The 18,030-nt window shown below is 42.2% G+C and overlaps 1 protein-coding gene across 3 annotated transcripts in view; it reads right to left on the reverse strand.

Moving 5' to 3' along the window:
- Positions 1–7,302: 7,302 nt before the first annotated feature.
- Positions 7,303–18,030, reverse strand: part of LOC132382364 (synaptic vesicle glycoprotein 2B-like) — a 68,484-nt gene continuing 57,756 nt past the window's right edge. For 2 of the 3 annotated variants that reach the window (XM_059952483.1, XM_059952486.1), the window contains 3 exons: positions 11,054–11,260; positions 9,719–9,878; positions 7,303–7,486 (listed from right to left, as the gene is read on the reverse strand). In XM_059952483.1, coding sequence (XP_059808466.1) covers positions 7,303–7,486; positions 9,719–9,878; positions 11,054–11,260 — 551 coding nt within the window. The remainder of the gene's footprint in view (positions 7,487–9,718; positions 9,879–11,053; positions 11,261–18,030) is intronic. The other variant, XM_059952484.1, reaches the window with a different exon arrangement.

Consider the following 18,030-nt stretch of genomic DNA (forward strand, 5'->3'; position numbering starts at 1 on the left):
CTTGCTTTTATGCACTGAGTTGCTGCCACATGATTGGCTGATTATATATCCGCATTAATGAGCAGGTGTGCCTAATAAAGTCATCGACCTACAGGAAAAACATCAATAAGATTGAAAGAGAGCATAGAAAATTTACAAGGATGTTACCGGGACTTGAGGAACTAAGTTATATAGAGAGGTAAACAGGTTAGTATTTTAGGAGCATAGGGGAATGAGGAGAGATATACAAAATTATGAGGGGTATAGATAGGGTGAACTCCAAGCCGGGTTTTTTGTCTGAGGTTGGGTGAGACGAGAGGTCTCGGGTTAAGGATGAAGGGAAACATCTTCACTGAGACAGTGGTGAGAATTTGCCAGCAGAAGTGGTGGATGCAGGCTCAGTTTTAACAAATTTGTATAGGTCCATGAGTGGGAGGGCTATGGTTCAGGTGCAGGTCGATGGGACTAGGCTGAATCATAATTCTGCCTGGACTTGATGGGCCGAAGGGCCTGCTTCTACGACTTTATGTCTTCAAGACTTGTTTTCACAGCCAGCTATCCCCATAAATATCAGACCCAGATAAAGAGGTGGACAAGAAGTGTGCACAGAACTAACACTTCCTTATCTACTTAAATGAAATTCTGGTCACGCAATAAAAACATCAATTTTTTTTAATATAACACACACTAAAACAAAGCAGACATGGACCCAACTGATTCACTAAAGAACAGCCAGACAAACTTGTAGAAAAATAATCGGTAGATATAACTGCGATTAAATGAAACATGAGAAAGAAATATTCTTTTTTTTATTCTCACTTGGAAGTGGATACACAATGTTTTATTTATAATTAACAATACGCCGGGTTTCAGGGAGACTAAACTAACATTCATGAACATGATGTGAGAATTGACATCAGCAGTACAATAAGTCTATCACAATGAAGCTGTTTGCCTAAAGACTGATCGTAAAAGTTTCTGACTGAGTTGCAAACATTGAAATGAAAGGGGTATTGCCTTTGATCAGGATGGAAAAATGTTCCATTTTATTTTCATTGATGTGCTCAGCAGTGAACATTTAAAAGGTAGTGACCTCTACACCCCACAGAAGCAGCCTCTCCCCTTGCAGCATGCACATCTCTAGACGCATATAAATTAGACGCATTTATATTGCACTGAATGATTTGTCAACGTGTGACTGGCTAAGCAGCATGCACATTTAGACAACACAGATATTTCTTTTACATTTCATATCCCATATACAATCATTTAATACTGAACCCCTTTGTGTTGCAATTATTGTGTCAGTGAAGCTATCAGTGTGAGTTGCGTGGAAAAAAAACATGTAGTTGAGTTGCTCTCAATCACTGAGTCCACGATCTCCGCAGGCTCCATCTTTCTGTGGTGATGTTGTGTGTGTGTGTGTGTGTGTGTGTGTGTGTGTGTGTGTGTGTGTGTGTGTGTGTGTGTGTGTGTGTGTGTGCAGAGTTGTCGTTGATGTCTCTGGGGAGCGAGGTGAAGCACAGAACCCTGTCAGGCGGATATGGTTCAGAGCTTTGCGTTCCGGTGGTAGGTACTGCCAACAATTTGTCCTGGTTTGGCCAAGTGGGCACTATGGCCGAGTAAACATGCCAGTGCTCTGCTTTCTCAAACTTGGCATGTCGCGGAGGAGCTTCGCCAAGCTCTAGCGATGCACCGAGGAGAGCATTCTATCTGGGTGCATCACAGCCTGGTACGGCAAAGGCTCTGCTTAGCACCACAAGAAGTTGCAGAGAGCTGTGAACACAGCCCAGTCTATCACAAAAACCTGACTCCCCTCTCAGGAAAGTGGCCAACATAATCAAAGACCCCACCCACCCCGGTCATTCTCTCGTCCCCCAACACCTCCCACCCCTTCCACTGGGCAGAGGCTACAGAAGCTTGAGAACACATACCACCAGCACAAGGACAGCTTTTATCCGACTGAATCTTGGACGGATCACTCATATAACAAAAAGGAACTCCTGATCTCTCAGTCTATCTCTTCAAAGCCCTTGTAGTGCACTTTCACTATATCCTTTATTTCCTTTTGTACCACTTCGATGTACTTAGCAATGGGATGATCCGTTTGGGTGGCTTCCACCATCCAAACAGATCATTCCGTATCCAAGTCTACTCTTGTTGCTATTTTTTGTGGCTTTGTTCGGGAGCAGTCTGCAGATAACAAAAGACATCGCACTAGATTGAACTGAACTGAATATATGCCTGGACCCTTTGCTGACTTTGTGGGTTGGTGTTCTACATTCTGTGTTTTCCACTTTCTTTTTTTGCCATTTATGTGATTTGTTTTTTCCCTTTTCTCTACATTTTTCCCCCTGGGGTGGGGGGGGGGGGGGTTCATAATTATCCTTCAAGCTGCTTCAAATGCCCATGACTTATTGCTATTTGTGAGAGAGCTTCCTGTGTGCATAATGTCCATTATATTTCCACCTCAAAAACACTGACTTCACATCAAGGTTTTCATTGGGTGCTAGGTAGTGAGTCAAGTAAGTGAACTAAAATGCAGAGGCTTAGAATATTTATCCAGAAGCACGAATTCAAATCCCTGTTTCGCGGGTGAATTTAAAGAAATCTTTTTAAAAAGAAGCTTGTGTTAGTAATAGTGACTATGAAACTCCTTAAATATTGCTAAAAACACAGTTCTTCTTCTCCCTGGCCATTCCCTCAGTCCCACAATTCCATGGATCTGAGGTAGCTGAAGACACCAATATGGATTTACTGACTCTTAAACAGTGTCCACAGTGTGGCAGGGCAGGGTTTAGGGGGTTTTGTTTTCAAGTGCTTCCCCTTGGTCTCTGCATACAATACCTCCAGTAAAGAGGTCCTCACCATCATCCTGGAGGTCTCCACTCCATTTTGAATAGCCATATACGAAGGTTTCTCCAGAGTCTACGAGGATGTTACAATTTTTTCAGAGAGGCTTCCAAAACTTCTTTGATGTCTCTCCCCCTGGTAGTATCTTTTTTGGGGGTTTGTAGGACACAGAAGGGAACAGCACAATACAGGCCTTTTGGTTGAAGGTCGACCTAACCCTTCCCCGCTACAGAGCCTGCCACTTTTCTACCTACTTTATCAACTTAACCCGTACTTCTCAAGATGGAAATCAAATCGATATGTAACCTCGTTACATATCGAGACTGTATGTGACTCCAAACCAACTAATTAGAACACGTTTTGTTGCTGCCTTCTAGCTTGTCTCATGGTAAGTAGGGCTGTTTAATGAATACTAGGCTCATCCAGAACAAATAATTCCGTCCACTAGAGTATTGGGAGATGTGCAAAACGTGATCTAAATGGCTGCCCTTCCTTTGCCAGAAGGAGCTCGGATGAAGTCCTGGCGAAGGATTCACACCTAAAACAACTCTGCTTCTGCTCTTTTCCAAATGCTTGCTGTCTCCACAGAGTATTCTAAGGTGTTTCACCTTTTATATCCCGCACCTGACGGATTCCAATCAGCACACAGATCTGTGAATGTGCAGGCAATCCAGAGCACAGCGTCTCTGCAAAGCTCATAGGAAGGAAAGCATTTACGGTTTGTGGTTGGACTGAGACTGCTAAATATTAATGGCTCATCAATGATAAATAAAGCTTTATTACTATTTTAGAGTGGGATTTTTCTTGTCAGAGTACCATTAAAATAAAAATTGTGAGGCGCAGTTAGTTCTTGGCATCTGTACTGCAGATTCTCTATGGAATTACATTTCCGATTTCAACGTGATAATCATTTTTAGGCCGACAAATTGCTTAAGAAAAATGCTTGCAGAGATCCGTGGATAGGGCTGAGGGAAAGTGAGTCATTAGATACCTTGAGAGAGTTGTCATTAGGATGATGGAGTGCTGCTTGCTGCATGACGATATTTTTCTTTCATAAAGGTATAGTGTCATCAGCAAGGCCATTATTCACTACCTCTCCACAGTTACCTTTGAGAAGATGGATGTGAGCTGCCTTCTTGGTGCACAGCAATCCTTGTGTTGTTGGGTATAGAATTCCAGGGTTTAGACCCAGTGAGTGAAGGAATGGCAACTTATTTGCAGGTCAAGATGTCGCATGCATCTTCTGCAGGCCTTGACCTTTTCCACCAACGTGGCTTCACCTTATCACCTTCCAGCTGGCCTCTTTCCCCTCCCCCCACCTTTTCATTCTGGCATCTTCCTTCTCAGTCCTGAAGAAGGGTCTAAGCTCGAAGTGTCGACTGCTTACTCTTTTCCAAAGATGCTGCCTGACCTGCTGAGTTCCTCCAGTGTTTTGTGTGTGTCGTATAGGTAGTTGTTTTTATCAAGGTATTTGTCAAGCTGAGGAAGAGAATACTTCTTTATCCCCACTCCCCAGTGAAGAGGGAGTGTCCCCTGGTCAGCTATTGTATGATTGAAAATACAACTGATTCATCGCTCTGCTTCAAGGCATCTCAAACAACGGAGTGTCATTACTTCCATTTTCCGTGGTGGTATCCTGGCGTGGAATTAATAGCATATGAAGGGAGCTGTTGCTCTCTGGGGTTCCTACAGCAGCTTACAGAACTCTGTCTGTTGGCCAGTGCCAGAAGATCAGAGATCTGCTGCCTCGTTTGAATAATTTTATTTCCATTTAACTCAAACCCATAGTAATTGCAATAAAAGTGTGGTGGTTTAAAACTGAAATTAGTATCATTTGCATCTCTCTCAGAGGGTTGTGAATCTCTGGAATTCACTGCCTGGAGGGCTGTCTAGGCTGGATCAATAGAGGTACTACAAGAGGAGGTAGATAAAGTTTAAAAAATCAGGTAATTGATGTCACAGAAGAATTGATGCCTGAGGCAGAAAAGCCTTAATAATAAACACAAGAGATTTTGTGCTCAAACCTTAATAGTGTTGAAGGACAGGGCAAGCTAGCTGACTTCTACTTCAGATGGAATTCTGTTAGCTTCTGAAGGACCCTTAAAGAGCAAAATCTCTCTTCATTCACCACTCCAAAATAACAAAGGAAATGGAAACCACGCTACGCCATTGCGTGTGGGAATTGAAGCGGAGTGGAGAACTCTTAGTGTATCGAAGCCTTATAGGTCCCTTTGGGCCCTGACTCTAAGGAAGGATGGGTTGGCATTGGAGAAGGTCCAGAGGAGGTTCACCAGAATGATCCTGGAAATGAAAGGGTTAATTTAAAAAAAAAAAAAAATTTAGGATACAGCCCTTGGGAATAGACCCTTCCAGGTGTGCTGTCCAGTAATCTGACAATTTAATCCTGGTTTAATTGGAAGACAATTTACAATGACCGATTATCCTACCAACCGGTACGTCTTTGGATTGTTCAAGGGAACCAGAGCACCCAGAGGAAACCCATGAGGCCATGGGGAGAACGTACAGTCTCCTTACAGGCACCAGCAGGAATTGAACCCCATGAATCCCGCGTCACTGGTACTGTAAAGCGTTGTGCTAACCACTACACTACCATTCCGATATATAAAGAGCATTTGAGGTTTCTGGGCCTGTACTCAGTTAAGTTTAGAAGAACGAGGGGAGATCTCATTGAAACCTATCGGATATTGATAGGCCTAGACAGAATGGTTGTGGAAAAGATGTTTCCAATAGGACCAGAGGGGACAGCCTTAGAATTCAAGGATATTCTTTTAGAACGGAATTTCTTAAGCCCAGGGGTGGTAAATCTGTGGAACTCATTGCCCCAGACACTGTGGAATCCAAGTCAATGGGTATATTTAAAGCAGAGGTTGACAGGTTCTTGTTTAGTAAGGGTATCAATGATAACACGGAAAAGGCAGGAGAATGGGGTTGAGAGGGATAATGAATCAGCCATGAGGGAATGACAGAGCAGACTTGATGGGCTGAATGGCCTAATTCTGTTCCTATGTTTATGGTCTTATGGCGTCTGTGCAGTCAACATTTCAGGCTGAAACCCTTCTTCAGAACTAAATCTGTTTCTAGGTGACATTAACTGGAGGACATCCATCCCTCCATTCATGCCCGCATGAAAAACAAGCAAGAGTCTGATTTGATGTTCTTCCAAAGGACAGCATCATGGACCCAGTTCCCACAAAAGGACCGAGCCTGTTAGGCCCGGGGGAAGTGAGGTTGCTGCCATTCATCTGGTACCAATATATAAGGTGGGGCCTCACTGGGTACTGTAGGGGCAGAGCTGGTTCCCTCCCACAATCCAAAGCCGTACTAGTTGGTAGGTTAATTGGTCATTGTAAAATTGTCCCGTGATGAGGCTAGGATTAAGCAGAAGTTGCTGAGTTGAAGGAGCTATTCCATGTTGTATCCCAATAAATAAACATGCCTTTATAATAACCCCTTAAATACCCCTGATGTATCTACCTCCAGCACAATCCACACATGGCATTCTGTGCACCCACTCACATAGAGTCATGAAGTCCTACCGTATGGAAGTAGGCCCTTCAAACCCAGCAGGCCCTCACCAACCATTGAGATCCAACTCTAATTCTACTTCGTTCTCCTCACTGGGGATACACAAGTTTCAGTTCACAGTGCATCACTAACCTGCCAAACCTGACATCACTGGAATGGGTGAGGAAATGGGACAATCTGGATGCAGGGAGAACGTGCACACTCCACGCAGAGAGCACCGCCGGTCAGGATTGGATCTGGGCCACTAGAGTTGCCACTTCGCCCCACCACTCACTTGCAACCACTAACGCGGCACTGACAGGCCTTCTAGAACCGATGACAGAGGCCCAGTGCACCCCTTGGCAGGCTTTCTCAGGACATCCTAATGGTCGTCCATTTCTGAAGAAGAAGCTGAGAGTTACCAGTCAGACTGATGGTGTGGCCCTTAAAGATGTGCCATCGCACCAGGGACAACCCGATTCAGGGTTGCCAGTTGTGATCTACAGTGGGGAGGGACATGGATTCCTCTCCCCTGCCGCAGATGTCAACACCTTATCAAGTTGGCAAGAAGTATGCATGGCAGAAATTCCATCGATGGACCCATTAACTGAGAGCAGGGCACCGACCCTTCAAGGGGTCAAGTCTAGATGTACAAAGGTTAACAAAGAAGAAAGAGAAATTAAAATTAGAGGCATGAAACACTGAGCAAAGACAACACTTCTGATGGTTTCTGACCTCCCCCATCCCAGCCTAAAGAGTATTTGTACAGGACAACTTCTGTAAATACACATTAACTAGCTACATGAAACCGTATTAAGTGTACAGATACCACAAGTATGTCCAGTCTCAGAAAGCACAGATGGTGGAGTGGATGCTTTAGGCTGTAAGGAATGTGGTTAGCAGCTGTGCATATACTGTGAGTCCAGAATGGGTTGGAGAAGCCTCTCACATCAGAACTTGCTCCCGGGTCTCGGGAAGCCGGAGGCCGAGCAGGGCACCTCCCACTAACGCGATAGAAGCCAGCAAGATGGGGATCACCTTAGTTATCTCCACGAAGGAGGCAAATATAGATATACCCAGTATGGCTGCAAACTTGGAGAGTCCATTCAGAATTCCAAATGCTGTTGCTCTGAGGAAAGAAAAACAAAAAAATTAAATTCCATTATCACACGGAGAGACGTACATTTTCACAGCCTTTCCACTCTTTCTGCATTGTTAGTGCTTTTCAGCTGAAGTATTTTATCAGAGTTGTAGCTATTACTGTCTATACAGCCCACTGTCTCGGGAAAATCAAGGACATCTCTTACCCTGATTGTGCTCTCTTCTCCCTGTTTCCATTGAGAGCATCAGGCTTGAGGGTAGCTTCCATCCTGCCATAATCAGACTGTTGAATGAATCTCTCACATGATGATGAGCTGTTGGTCTCCTAACCTACCTTGTTGTGGCCCTTGCTCTTCATTTCTCCACTCTCTCTGTATCTATAACATAAAGCCCATGGAAGGCCAGTGCATGGTAGTAGATAGAATGTATTCTGCCTGGAATAGTGGTGTTCCACAGGGGCCTGTTTTGCTCTTGTTAATTTTAATAAGTGATTTGGATGAGAAAGTGGAAGGGCAGGATAGTGAATTTACAGATGACACAAAGGTTGGTCACATTTCGGATAGTGTAGAATGTGGATAGTGCAGAAGATTGACATAGGTTACAACGGGACATAGAGAGCATGCAGAGCTGGGCTAACAAACGGCAGATGGAGTTCAATCCAGAAAAGTGCAAAATGATATACTTTGGAAGGGTGAACTTGGAGGCTGAGAACAATGTTTCCGGCAGGAGGAACAGAGGATCTTAGGGTCCAGATCTGCAGATCACTTGAAGTTGCTGTGCAAGTTAAAAGGGTGGTTAACAAGGCACATCATGTGCTAGCCTTCATTATTCAAGGGATTGAGTTCAAGAGTTACGATACAATGTCACCGCTCTATAAATCTCTGGTTAGGCACACTTGGAGTGTTATGTTCAGTTCTGGTCACCTCATTATAGCAAGGATGTGGAAGTGGATGCATAGGGAACTTACTAGGATTCAAGAACATATGAGAAAAGGTATGAGAGACCTTTATGAGAGGTATGAGAGAAAGGACTTTTCTTTTTTGAGCGAAGGAAAATGATAGACAAATTGATGCTGGTGGTATAAGGTTATAAAACCCATAGATCAGGGGTTCCCAACCTTTTTTACACCATGGACCTTTATCATTAACTGAGGGATCTGTGAACACCAGGCTGGGAAACCCTGCCATAAATAAAATGGACAACCAGACCCTTTTTCCCAGCATGGTAATGGCTGACACCAGAAGATATCAAATTAAGATGAGTGGAGGAAAAATTTAGGGGAGATGTCAGAGATAGACATTAAATAGAGAGTAGTAAATTTCTGGAATACACTGTCAGAGGTGGTAATAGAGTCTGATATATGAGGAACATTTAAGAGAATCTTAGCTAGACACAAGGAAGAAGAACAAATAAAGGGCTATGGACCAACACAAGAGGGAAGGGTTAGATTGATCGTGGGTAAGTTAAAATTGGCAGAGCTTCATGGGCCATGTGGCCCTTACTGTGCCATTCTGTTCAAAGTTTTATATAATTAACTCTTTCTACTACATCAATGTATGCATGGCATGATCTTCCTGGATGACACAGAAACGAAGATTTTCATTGGTAGACGTAACAATAATAAACCAGTAACAATACCATTAATGTAATTAGGGAAATGTGGCAGAAACTTAGTTTCTGATTCACTCACAAAATCTGGATGTCATTAGCAAGGCCAGTATTTATCATCCGTCAAGAATTGTCCTTGAACTGTGTGACTTGCCAAGTAGAGGTGCTGGGATTGAGTTAGTGTGTGGGTGGGTGCATTTCAAGTGGAGTTTCATCACTTTCCATCTCATCCACATTGAGGATATTTGATGCTGATATTAGTAAATTGCAACAGGAGATCACCCCAAAAACCTAATGCAGACTGTATATCCTTCACAACACCCAAAAAGTGCTGGAGAAACTTGGCAGGTCAGGCAGCATCTACGGAGGGGAATAAACAATTAAGTGCTGACACCTTTCATTAGGACTTACGAAGTAGCATCAAATGTTTATGAAAGATTTCAGCCCCTAACCATTTACTCCCCACCATAGAAGCTGCTTGACCTGTTGAATTTTGTGTGTATTGCTCAAGACTTCCACAATCTACAGAATCTCTTGTATACTTATATATCCTCCTGTATGAGAAGGACCAAGTTACTCCAACAGGGAGATTTTCTCCATTAGTGCTGTAACGTCCTAGATAGGTCAGTCATGTGCTGGACAATGGCCATACCTTTTATCTGTAGAGTACAGCTCCACTGTGATCACATCCAATGCGTTCCACGCTGCTATGCTGACCCCACAGAACAGACACTGCATTCCAATCATGGCTGACTCGCTGCTCCCAAAAAACAGGAAGAAGCAGGTAATGGCTGACAACAGCATCGATCCCCCTGCAAAGGCCAAGGTGAACAAAGGAACGGTTGCCATGTCAGGAACAGTACAGATAACATGGCGCAATTCAGAGCACAGAGATAGAAGCAGGGATAGGTTGTCTAGCCTTTCAGATTTGCTCTGCTATTCAGAATTATGGCTTCTTTTTGCCTACACTATCTTTATATGGGTGGCTTGGTAGCAGATTGGTTAGTACAATGGTTACAGTACAGGCAACCCAGGTTCAATTCCCACTGCTGCCTATAAGGAGATTATACACTCTCCCTGTGACTGTGCGTGTTTCCTCCAGATGTTCTGGTTTCCCCCCACAGTCCAAAGGCATTCCAGTTGGTAGGTTAATTGGTCATTGTAAATTGCCTCATGATTAGAGTAGGTGTAAATTGGGGGACTGCTGGGCAGTGTAGCTCGAAGAGCCAAAAAGGCATATTCCTCACTATCTCAATAAAATAAATAAAATAAAAATTATATTTCTTGATTCCTTTAATATCTAGAAATCTATCAATCTCTGCTGTAAGTAAACTCAACAGGGTCTTAACAGCACTCCAGAGAGTGCAGATACACTCATAGATGCCACTCAGAGGCAGATACATTAGCGACATTTAAGAGACTCTTAAATGGGCACATGGATGAAAGAAAAATGGAGGGCAATGAGGGATGGAAGGGTGAGATTGATCTTGGAGTAGGTTAAAAATTCAGCACAACGTTGCTGGCTGAAGGGCCAGTACTGTGCTGTACTGTTCTATGTCCTCTTCCAGCACCTTAAACTTGCTCCCTCATCCCGTCAGATGATGCGAGAACAGCCCGGCAGGAAGATCGGTGGAGAATTTACCCCTGCACTCTGTGACCCTGTTTGAAGCCGAGGGCCGATCCAGTTCCACTTTGAAGGCCTGGAAGTGAGTCAGCACCCAGCACACAAACAGGATTCAACCCGGAGGGAACGTTCCCACTGGGAAGCCTGTATGTACAACCCCAGCTCCTTGTCAACCTGTTAATTGGATGAGTAAGAAATCGCCCATTCCTGGATAAGCCTTGATCATCCTGAATAACCTATCAGTCTCAAGCAGTCAAGTGGGCCACTCTTTCTCCTCACTCTTACATTCAATTGATGTTCCATATCTCTTTGTATTTCCTTCTATTATGACAAAAGAAACCACAATAACCAACAATAACTCACCAATCATCTTAATCCTTCCAACCTTATCCATAAACAGGGCAGATACAATGTTTCCGGGCAACACAGCCAAAGACCCTAGGAAACTGACCAGGTAGGTAAGAAAGGCAGTTTCAGCATCATCGGTGAAGTCAATCTGGCAGCCTTCCTTGCTGTGTAGGAACGTGCTGTTTACAAACCTGCTGTTGTAAAACCTCGTCTTGAAGAGATCTGGAAAATACACAGGAGTTAAGTAGGATTCACTGTGGGATGCCCTTCGTGGTTGACATAAAGCATTTTCCCCAGTTGATAGTGGCAAACCCTCACTAAATATCTCCTAGTTGCACCCTATCCTAACTGGTTGCATCACAGCCCGATAAAAAACATCAATGCCCAGGAATGGAAAACTCCAGAGAAAGCGATGGATGCATCCCAGTACACCACAGGTGAAGTTCTCCCCACCGCTGAGCTCGTCTACATGGAGCACTGCCACAAGGACCCCCACCATCCGGGCCGTGCTCTCTTCTCACAACTACCATAAGGCAGGAGGTACAGGAGCTTTAGGTCCCATACCATCATGTTCAGGAAGTTATTACCCTAGAACCATCAGGCTCCTGAACCATGAACCTGTGTGGATAACTTCACTCACGCCAACCCTGAACTGATTGTACAAACTTCAGACTAATTTTCAATGACTCTTTAAAAATCATGTTCTCATTATTAATTAATTCAGTTTGTCTTCTTGTGAATATTGCTTGGCATCTTAGTTTATGTATCATTTTTCACAAATTCTGTTGCATATCTTTGTTTTTCTTATAAATGAAAAGGAATCTCATAGTAGTTAGTATATGGTAACATATACAGAACATACTTCGATTATTAAGTTTAGTTTGACTTTGACTATTATGGACCAGACTGTTGTTTGGGACATTATGTCATTTCAGATCCAAGCTAAAAGTCCTAATAGTTTTTAAAATAATCAGTGGCATAGTTAGTGTAGTCTGTTAAAGTATTTCTTCCCAGGGTAGAAATGACAAACACTGGAGGATATCATTTAACATGAGAGGGTGAAAGTTTAAAAGATGTGCAGGGCAGAAGTATTTCTTACACAGTGAGTAGTGAATTCCTGAAATGGGCTAGCAGGGGAGCTGATGGAAGCAGATATGATTGTACCGCTAAAGAGGCTTTTAGATAAGAATCTCTATTGCAACTCAGATTCAGAATATTTTTTATTGTACATCAAAACATAGACAGAAAATACATCATTTGCATTAATAACCAACAGAACCTAAAGATATGCGGGGGGGGGGGACCTCCCCCCAAGTGTGGCCACACGTCCCAGCACCAAAGAGCATGTCATGATGCTCAACCGAACAACACAAGCAACAACAACAACAAAACAAGCGTCTTTCCTTCCTCCCATCCACGTACTCACTCAGTCTCCAACACCGATTGTGTTCATAGATTTCATACGCAGACTCCAACCCCATCTGCGGGGATTGGAGGCAAAATTTGGTATTGCATTCAGCACAGACATCACGGTTCAAAAGGGTCTGTTCATGTGCTGTACAATGCTTTTCTATGTTCTATCAAAAGCCAGAGACCAGTGATCGATGGGAATGGAATTTGGCAGAAGTGGAAAGATGTTCACTCCCCTGCACTGGATGTCATTCAGATCAGTACAGGTCAATACCCGCTTCAGACCCTTGTGTCTTTCTGTTAACCATCCCATCATTAAACCTGCTCTCTTATCTGTCCACCCATCTGTCTCCATTTTCCTCCCCAGCCCAATTTTCCCAAATTCAAGGTGGTCAGCAGTCCAGTGTCCAACAACAGGGAAATCCCTGGGATATTGAAATAGGACAAATACTGTACACACATTGTTCAGATTTAAGCCATCAACTTTTAAAATCTTTACGAATACCATAGACAAGCTACAAAAAAAATGCAATTAATTTAAACCTCAACATCTGCTAAAAAATCATTACAGTTTGTTACACAAGGTAACAGATGTAATCAAACCTGACTGGGAAATTATTAAATTGCTGACATTTTTATAATGTCATATATTATGCTATCTTAATCATCAAGTTTCTATAATGGAATCATTCAGACACCATTTAGAAAATGACTGCTGCTTAAGTTGTTCTACAAACAATGAAACACTTCTCTGCAATATTTTATTGCTGCTGTTAACCTGCCCAATCTCGATATCAGACAGGGGAATTTAAAGAGACAGTGAAGGTGATAAAATATGAGCAGTACTCTCTGGATACAGCTCAGCCCCTCCCCACCACTGAGCACATCTATAAGGATCACTGCCACAAGAAGGCAGCATCCATCATCAAGGACCCCCACCATCAAGGCCATGCTCTCTTCTCACTGCTACCACTGAGTAGGAGTACAGAAGCTTTAGTACACTCCACCAGGTTCAGGAACAGCTAATACCCTTCAACCATCAGGCTACTGAACCAGCGTGGAGAACTTCACTCACCACAACACTGAACTGATTCCACAACCTATGGGCTTGCTTTCGAGGTCTCTACAACTCGTGGTTTCAGTACTAGTTATTTTATCTTATTTGCATAATTTGGCTATTTGTCAGTCTCCGCTTATGTATAGTTTTTATAACTTCCATTGTATTTTATTTTCCTGCAAAAATGAATTTCAGTGTAGTATATGATGACATATATGTACTTAGATGATAAATTTACTTTGTCCCAAGGTTCCAAGGTACCAAAGTCAAAGAGAGCAATGGAATTGAGGAAGGGGGAGGCAAGAAAGAGGCTGTGAGTAACAACTTCCACACCTGAGTCCAGTGGTGTTTGTTACGAATGTTTCTGTGCTAACAGATACCTAAACACAAGTGTATCTATGTTCCATGAGGCAGAGGCTGCTTTGTGGTTGTAGTTCCCCTTGTCACTGGATCAAGATCTTGCTCTCTCAAGTCTGTGTGAACTGTCCATCGCCACATTCAACGAAATCACGCTTAGGTAACTCCCACTCAATATGAATATAGGACATAGAGTTTCAGGATCCTCATGGACAGTCCTGACAGTGGCAGGCATGAAAATGGCTCTCCTACACATCATTCAGGATATCAGATGCTTTGACACTGCCATTGCAGTGAGACACAATGGGCAGGAGATGGCATCAAAGTCAGTGCCAGATTTTGCATATAGGCAATTTTCTGGAATTAGCTGGTATGGGGGCAGTAGAGAAAATTAATTCTAGTTCCTGGCACAATGTTTGGATGTAATCAACAATTGTTTTTATCTGTGTGGCATACACAAGACTTCACTCCTGATTTGGTTCTGGCATCACATGAGTATGCCACCAGAAGGACGTCAGGATTACCTGGGAGGTAGCTATGACCACTGAACTGATCATTGCCTAATTCGCTCTGCCAACCTGCCCATGCTCTTCAAGGCCTATTTTGATGGTATCAGAAAAGATCTGGCAAGTGTGCATTGGGACAGGCTGTTTGCTGGCAAAGGAGTACTTGGTAAGTGGGAGACCTTCAAAAGTGAAATTTTGAGAGTACAGAGTTTGTGTGCTCCTGTCAGAATAAAAGGCAAGGATAACAGGTTTAGGGAACCTTGGTTGTTGAGAGATACTGAGGCCTGGTTAAGACAAAGAAGGAGCTGCGTAGCAGGTAGAGGCAGGCAGGAACAAGCTAGGGGCTTGAGGAGTATAATAAATGCAAAAGAACAGTTAAGGAGGAAATCAGGAGGGCTAAAAGAAGACATGAGGTTGCTCAGGTAGACAAGGTGGTGGTGAGTCCTAAGGACTTCTAAGGACAGATATATTAAGAGGAAAAGGACAGCAACGGGCAAAATTAGTCCTCTGGAAGATCAGACTGCTAATCGATGTGTGGAGCCAAAAGAGATGAGAGATATCATAAGTTGTCTTTTTGCATCTGTATTAACTTGGGAGTCAGGCACAAAGTCTTTAGATGTGAGAACATGCAGCAGTGAGGTCATAGTCCCTACACCGATTACAGAGGAGGAGGTGTTTGCTGTCTTGAGAAAAATTAGGGTGGATGAATCCACAATGTGTTCCATCAGACCTCTGGGAGGCAATTGCAGAAATTGAAGGGGCCCTAGCAGAGATATTTTACACGTCCTTAGACAGACACGTGTAAGGTGCTGGAGGATTGGAAGATAGCTGATGTCACTGCAGTTGTTTAAGAAAAACTCTAAGAAAAAGCCAAGAAATTATAGGCCAGTGAGCCTGACATCAGCAGTGAGGAAGTTATCGGACGATATTCTACAGGACTGGATATATAAGTATGTGGAAAGACAGGATCCGATTAGGGATAGTCAAAATAGCTTTGTGCATGGAAAGTCATGTCTAACCAATGTTATAGAGATGTTTGAGGAAGTTATCAGGAAAATTGAAGGCAAGATATTAAACGTTGGCTATATGGACTTTGACAAGGTCCCACATGAGATGTTTGTCAAGAAAGTTCAGTCGCTTGGTATTCAAGATGAGGTAGTGAATTGGATTCACAGAAGAAGCCAGAGAGTGGTTGTTGAAGGTTGCCTCCCTGACTGGCGGCCTGTAGTTAGTGGTGAACTGCAGGGATCGGTGATGGGTCTGTTGAGGTTTGGCTTCTACAGAACTGTGCAAAAGTCTTTGGCACATTTATTTAGCTCGGATGCCTAAGTACTGTATTTGTCAACGTGGAGCAGAAATCGAGTTTGTAAATCTGGCAGAAGCAAATGATTTTTGAAATGGTGAGGGTGGAGTGCCGCGGGAGGGGTGTGGGACAGGTAGCTGAGCAGGAGTGTCGGGGTGTTGGGGGGGGGGCAGCATGGGTGCAGACACCCAGCCCTGAGATACCAGGCAAGGTCATTTGATTCCAATCAATTGGTCTGTTGATCATTACGGAATGTCTTTCTGGTGCTTCCCACTTCCTCCCATCTCACTTTCCCTTTTCCAAACCATGATTCTCCTTTCTCCACCCTCTTCCTTCTCTCAATCCACAATAGAGACCCATATCAGAATCAGATTAATCATCACTCACATATGTCATGTGCTGAAAAATGGCGGATGGAATTTAATGCAGACGAGTGTGAGGTGCTGCACTTGGGAGGACCAACCAGAGTAGGTCTTACATGGTGAGCAGTAGGGCACTGAGGAGTGTGGTAGAACAGAGAGATCTAGGAATACAGATCCATAATTTCTTGAGAGTGTTGTCACAGGTCGATGGAGTCGTAAGGAAAGCTTTTAGTACATAGGTCTTCATAAATCAATGTATTGAGTGTAGGAACTGGGATGTTATGTTGAAACTGTATAAGGTATTGGTGAGGCCTAACTTGAAGTATTGTGTACAGTTTTGGTCACCGACCTGCAGGAAAGATTTAAGTAAGATTGAAAGAGCGCAGAGAAATTCTCAAGGGTGTTGCTGGGACCTGAGGATGTGAATTATAGGAAAAGCCTGAATAGGTTAGGACTTTATTCCCTGGACCGTAGAAGACTGAAGGTAGATTTGATAGAGGTATACAAAATTATGAGTGGTATAGATAGGGGAAATGCAAGCTGTCTTTTTCTACTGAGGTTGGGTCAGACTACAATTGAAGGTCATGTGTTAAGGGTGAATGATAAAATGTTTAAGGGAGGAGCTTCATTACCTTTACAGCTCTCTAAAATTCCAAATTTAAATCTTTACCTGGTTATTCAACAATCCTTATGGATTTGGGTTTAGTTTCATAATTTTTTAAATTTTAAACAATTTAAGTTGTCTAGTTTTTTATATCAAAACTTTTCATTTAAACCTTCAATAACTGACCCCATTTTTCTCCTATGGAGAAATAAAGGGATCCGTTCTTTTACAGATTTATTTTGTGATGGTCAATTGATGACTTTTGAAGAGTTAATAAATATTCTCTCACTCATACACATTTTTTGCAATATTTTCAGGTTAGACATTTTTTACAACAATATTTACCTAAGTTTCCATATTTACAAGAATCTGATTTGTTGGATACCATTTTGAAGTTAAATCCTTTAGTGAGAGGTTCCATTAGCAGAATTTATAATTTATTTTTGTCACAAAAAGAGAACCCACCACTAAAGATTAAACAAGATTGGGAGAGAGAACTTAATATGACCTTTGTTAATGAAGATTGGCTTCAAGTTTTGAAAAACGTAAATTCTTCTTCTATATGTGCCAACCACTGTTTAATTCAATTTAAAATTGTTTACTGTTATTATTTAACAAAGGTCAGACTATCTAAAATATTTCCTAGTATAGACAACTACTACGATAGATGTAAAACTGAATTAGCTACTCTGTCACATATGTTCTGGTCATGTTCTTCATTAAAATCGTTTTGGAAATCTTTATTTTCTACAATTTCTAAAGCTCTGAAAATTAATTTACTACCTAATAGACTGACTGTTCTATTTGGAATAGTTCTGCATCATATTCAGGGTATTTCATCTTCAGACCAACATGTAATTGCATTTGTTACATTTTTGGCAAGAAGGGCTATTTTATTAAAATGGAAAGATATCTCTTCCCCTACATTAATTGAATGGTTCTCTCAAGTGATGTTATGTCTCAGTTTGGAAAAAATTAGTAGAACTTTTGATCCTCGATTCAATTTTGAGAGAAGATTGGGTTCTTTTGCCAAATATTATCATTTAATTTGAATTATTCTATATGGTTTCCTTCCAATTTTATTTTTTTATAAATATGAATTGGCAGTTGATGACTCTTTTTTATATATATTTAGATGATGGTCAAATGTATTGCTCTGGGGGGTTGATTCCTAATGGGGTTTTCCCCTTTTTTTGTAGTCAGTGGGGTTTTTTCCTAGTTAGATGGGGTTCTTTTTTCTCCTTCTTTTTCCTATATATGTAATTTTTTTTCCATTTTTATATATTACGATCAGCTTTTTTTCTTCAGCTATTTTAAGTGTATACATATTAACCTGTTGAAGTTTTGTATCATTTTATAGCTGTAGAAGATTATGTACCAATAAAAAGATTCT

The sequence above is a fragment of the Hypanus sabinus genome, chromosome 28 (genome assembly GCF_030144855.1).
Source record: "Hypanus sabinus isolate sHypSab1 chromosome 28, sHypSab1.hap1, whole genome shotgun sequence".
Taxonomy (NCBI): domain Eukaryota; kingdom Metazoa; phylum Chordata; class Chondrichthyes; order Myliobatiformes; family Dasyatidae; genus Hypanus; species Hypanus sabinus.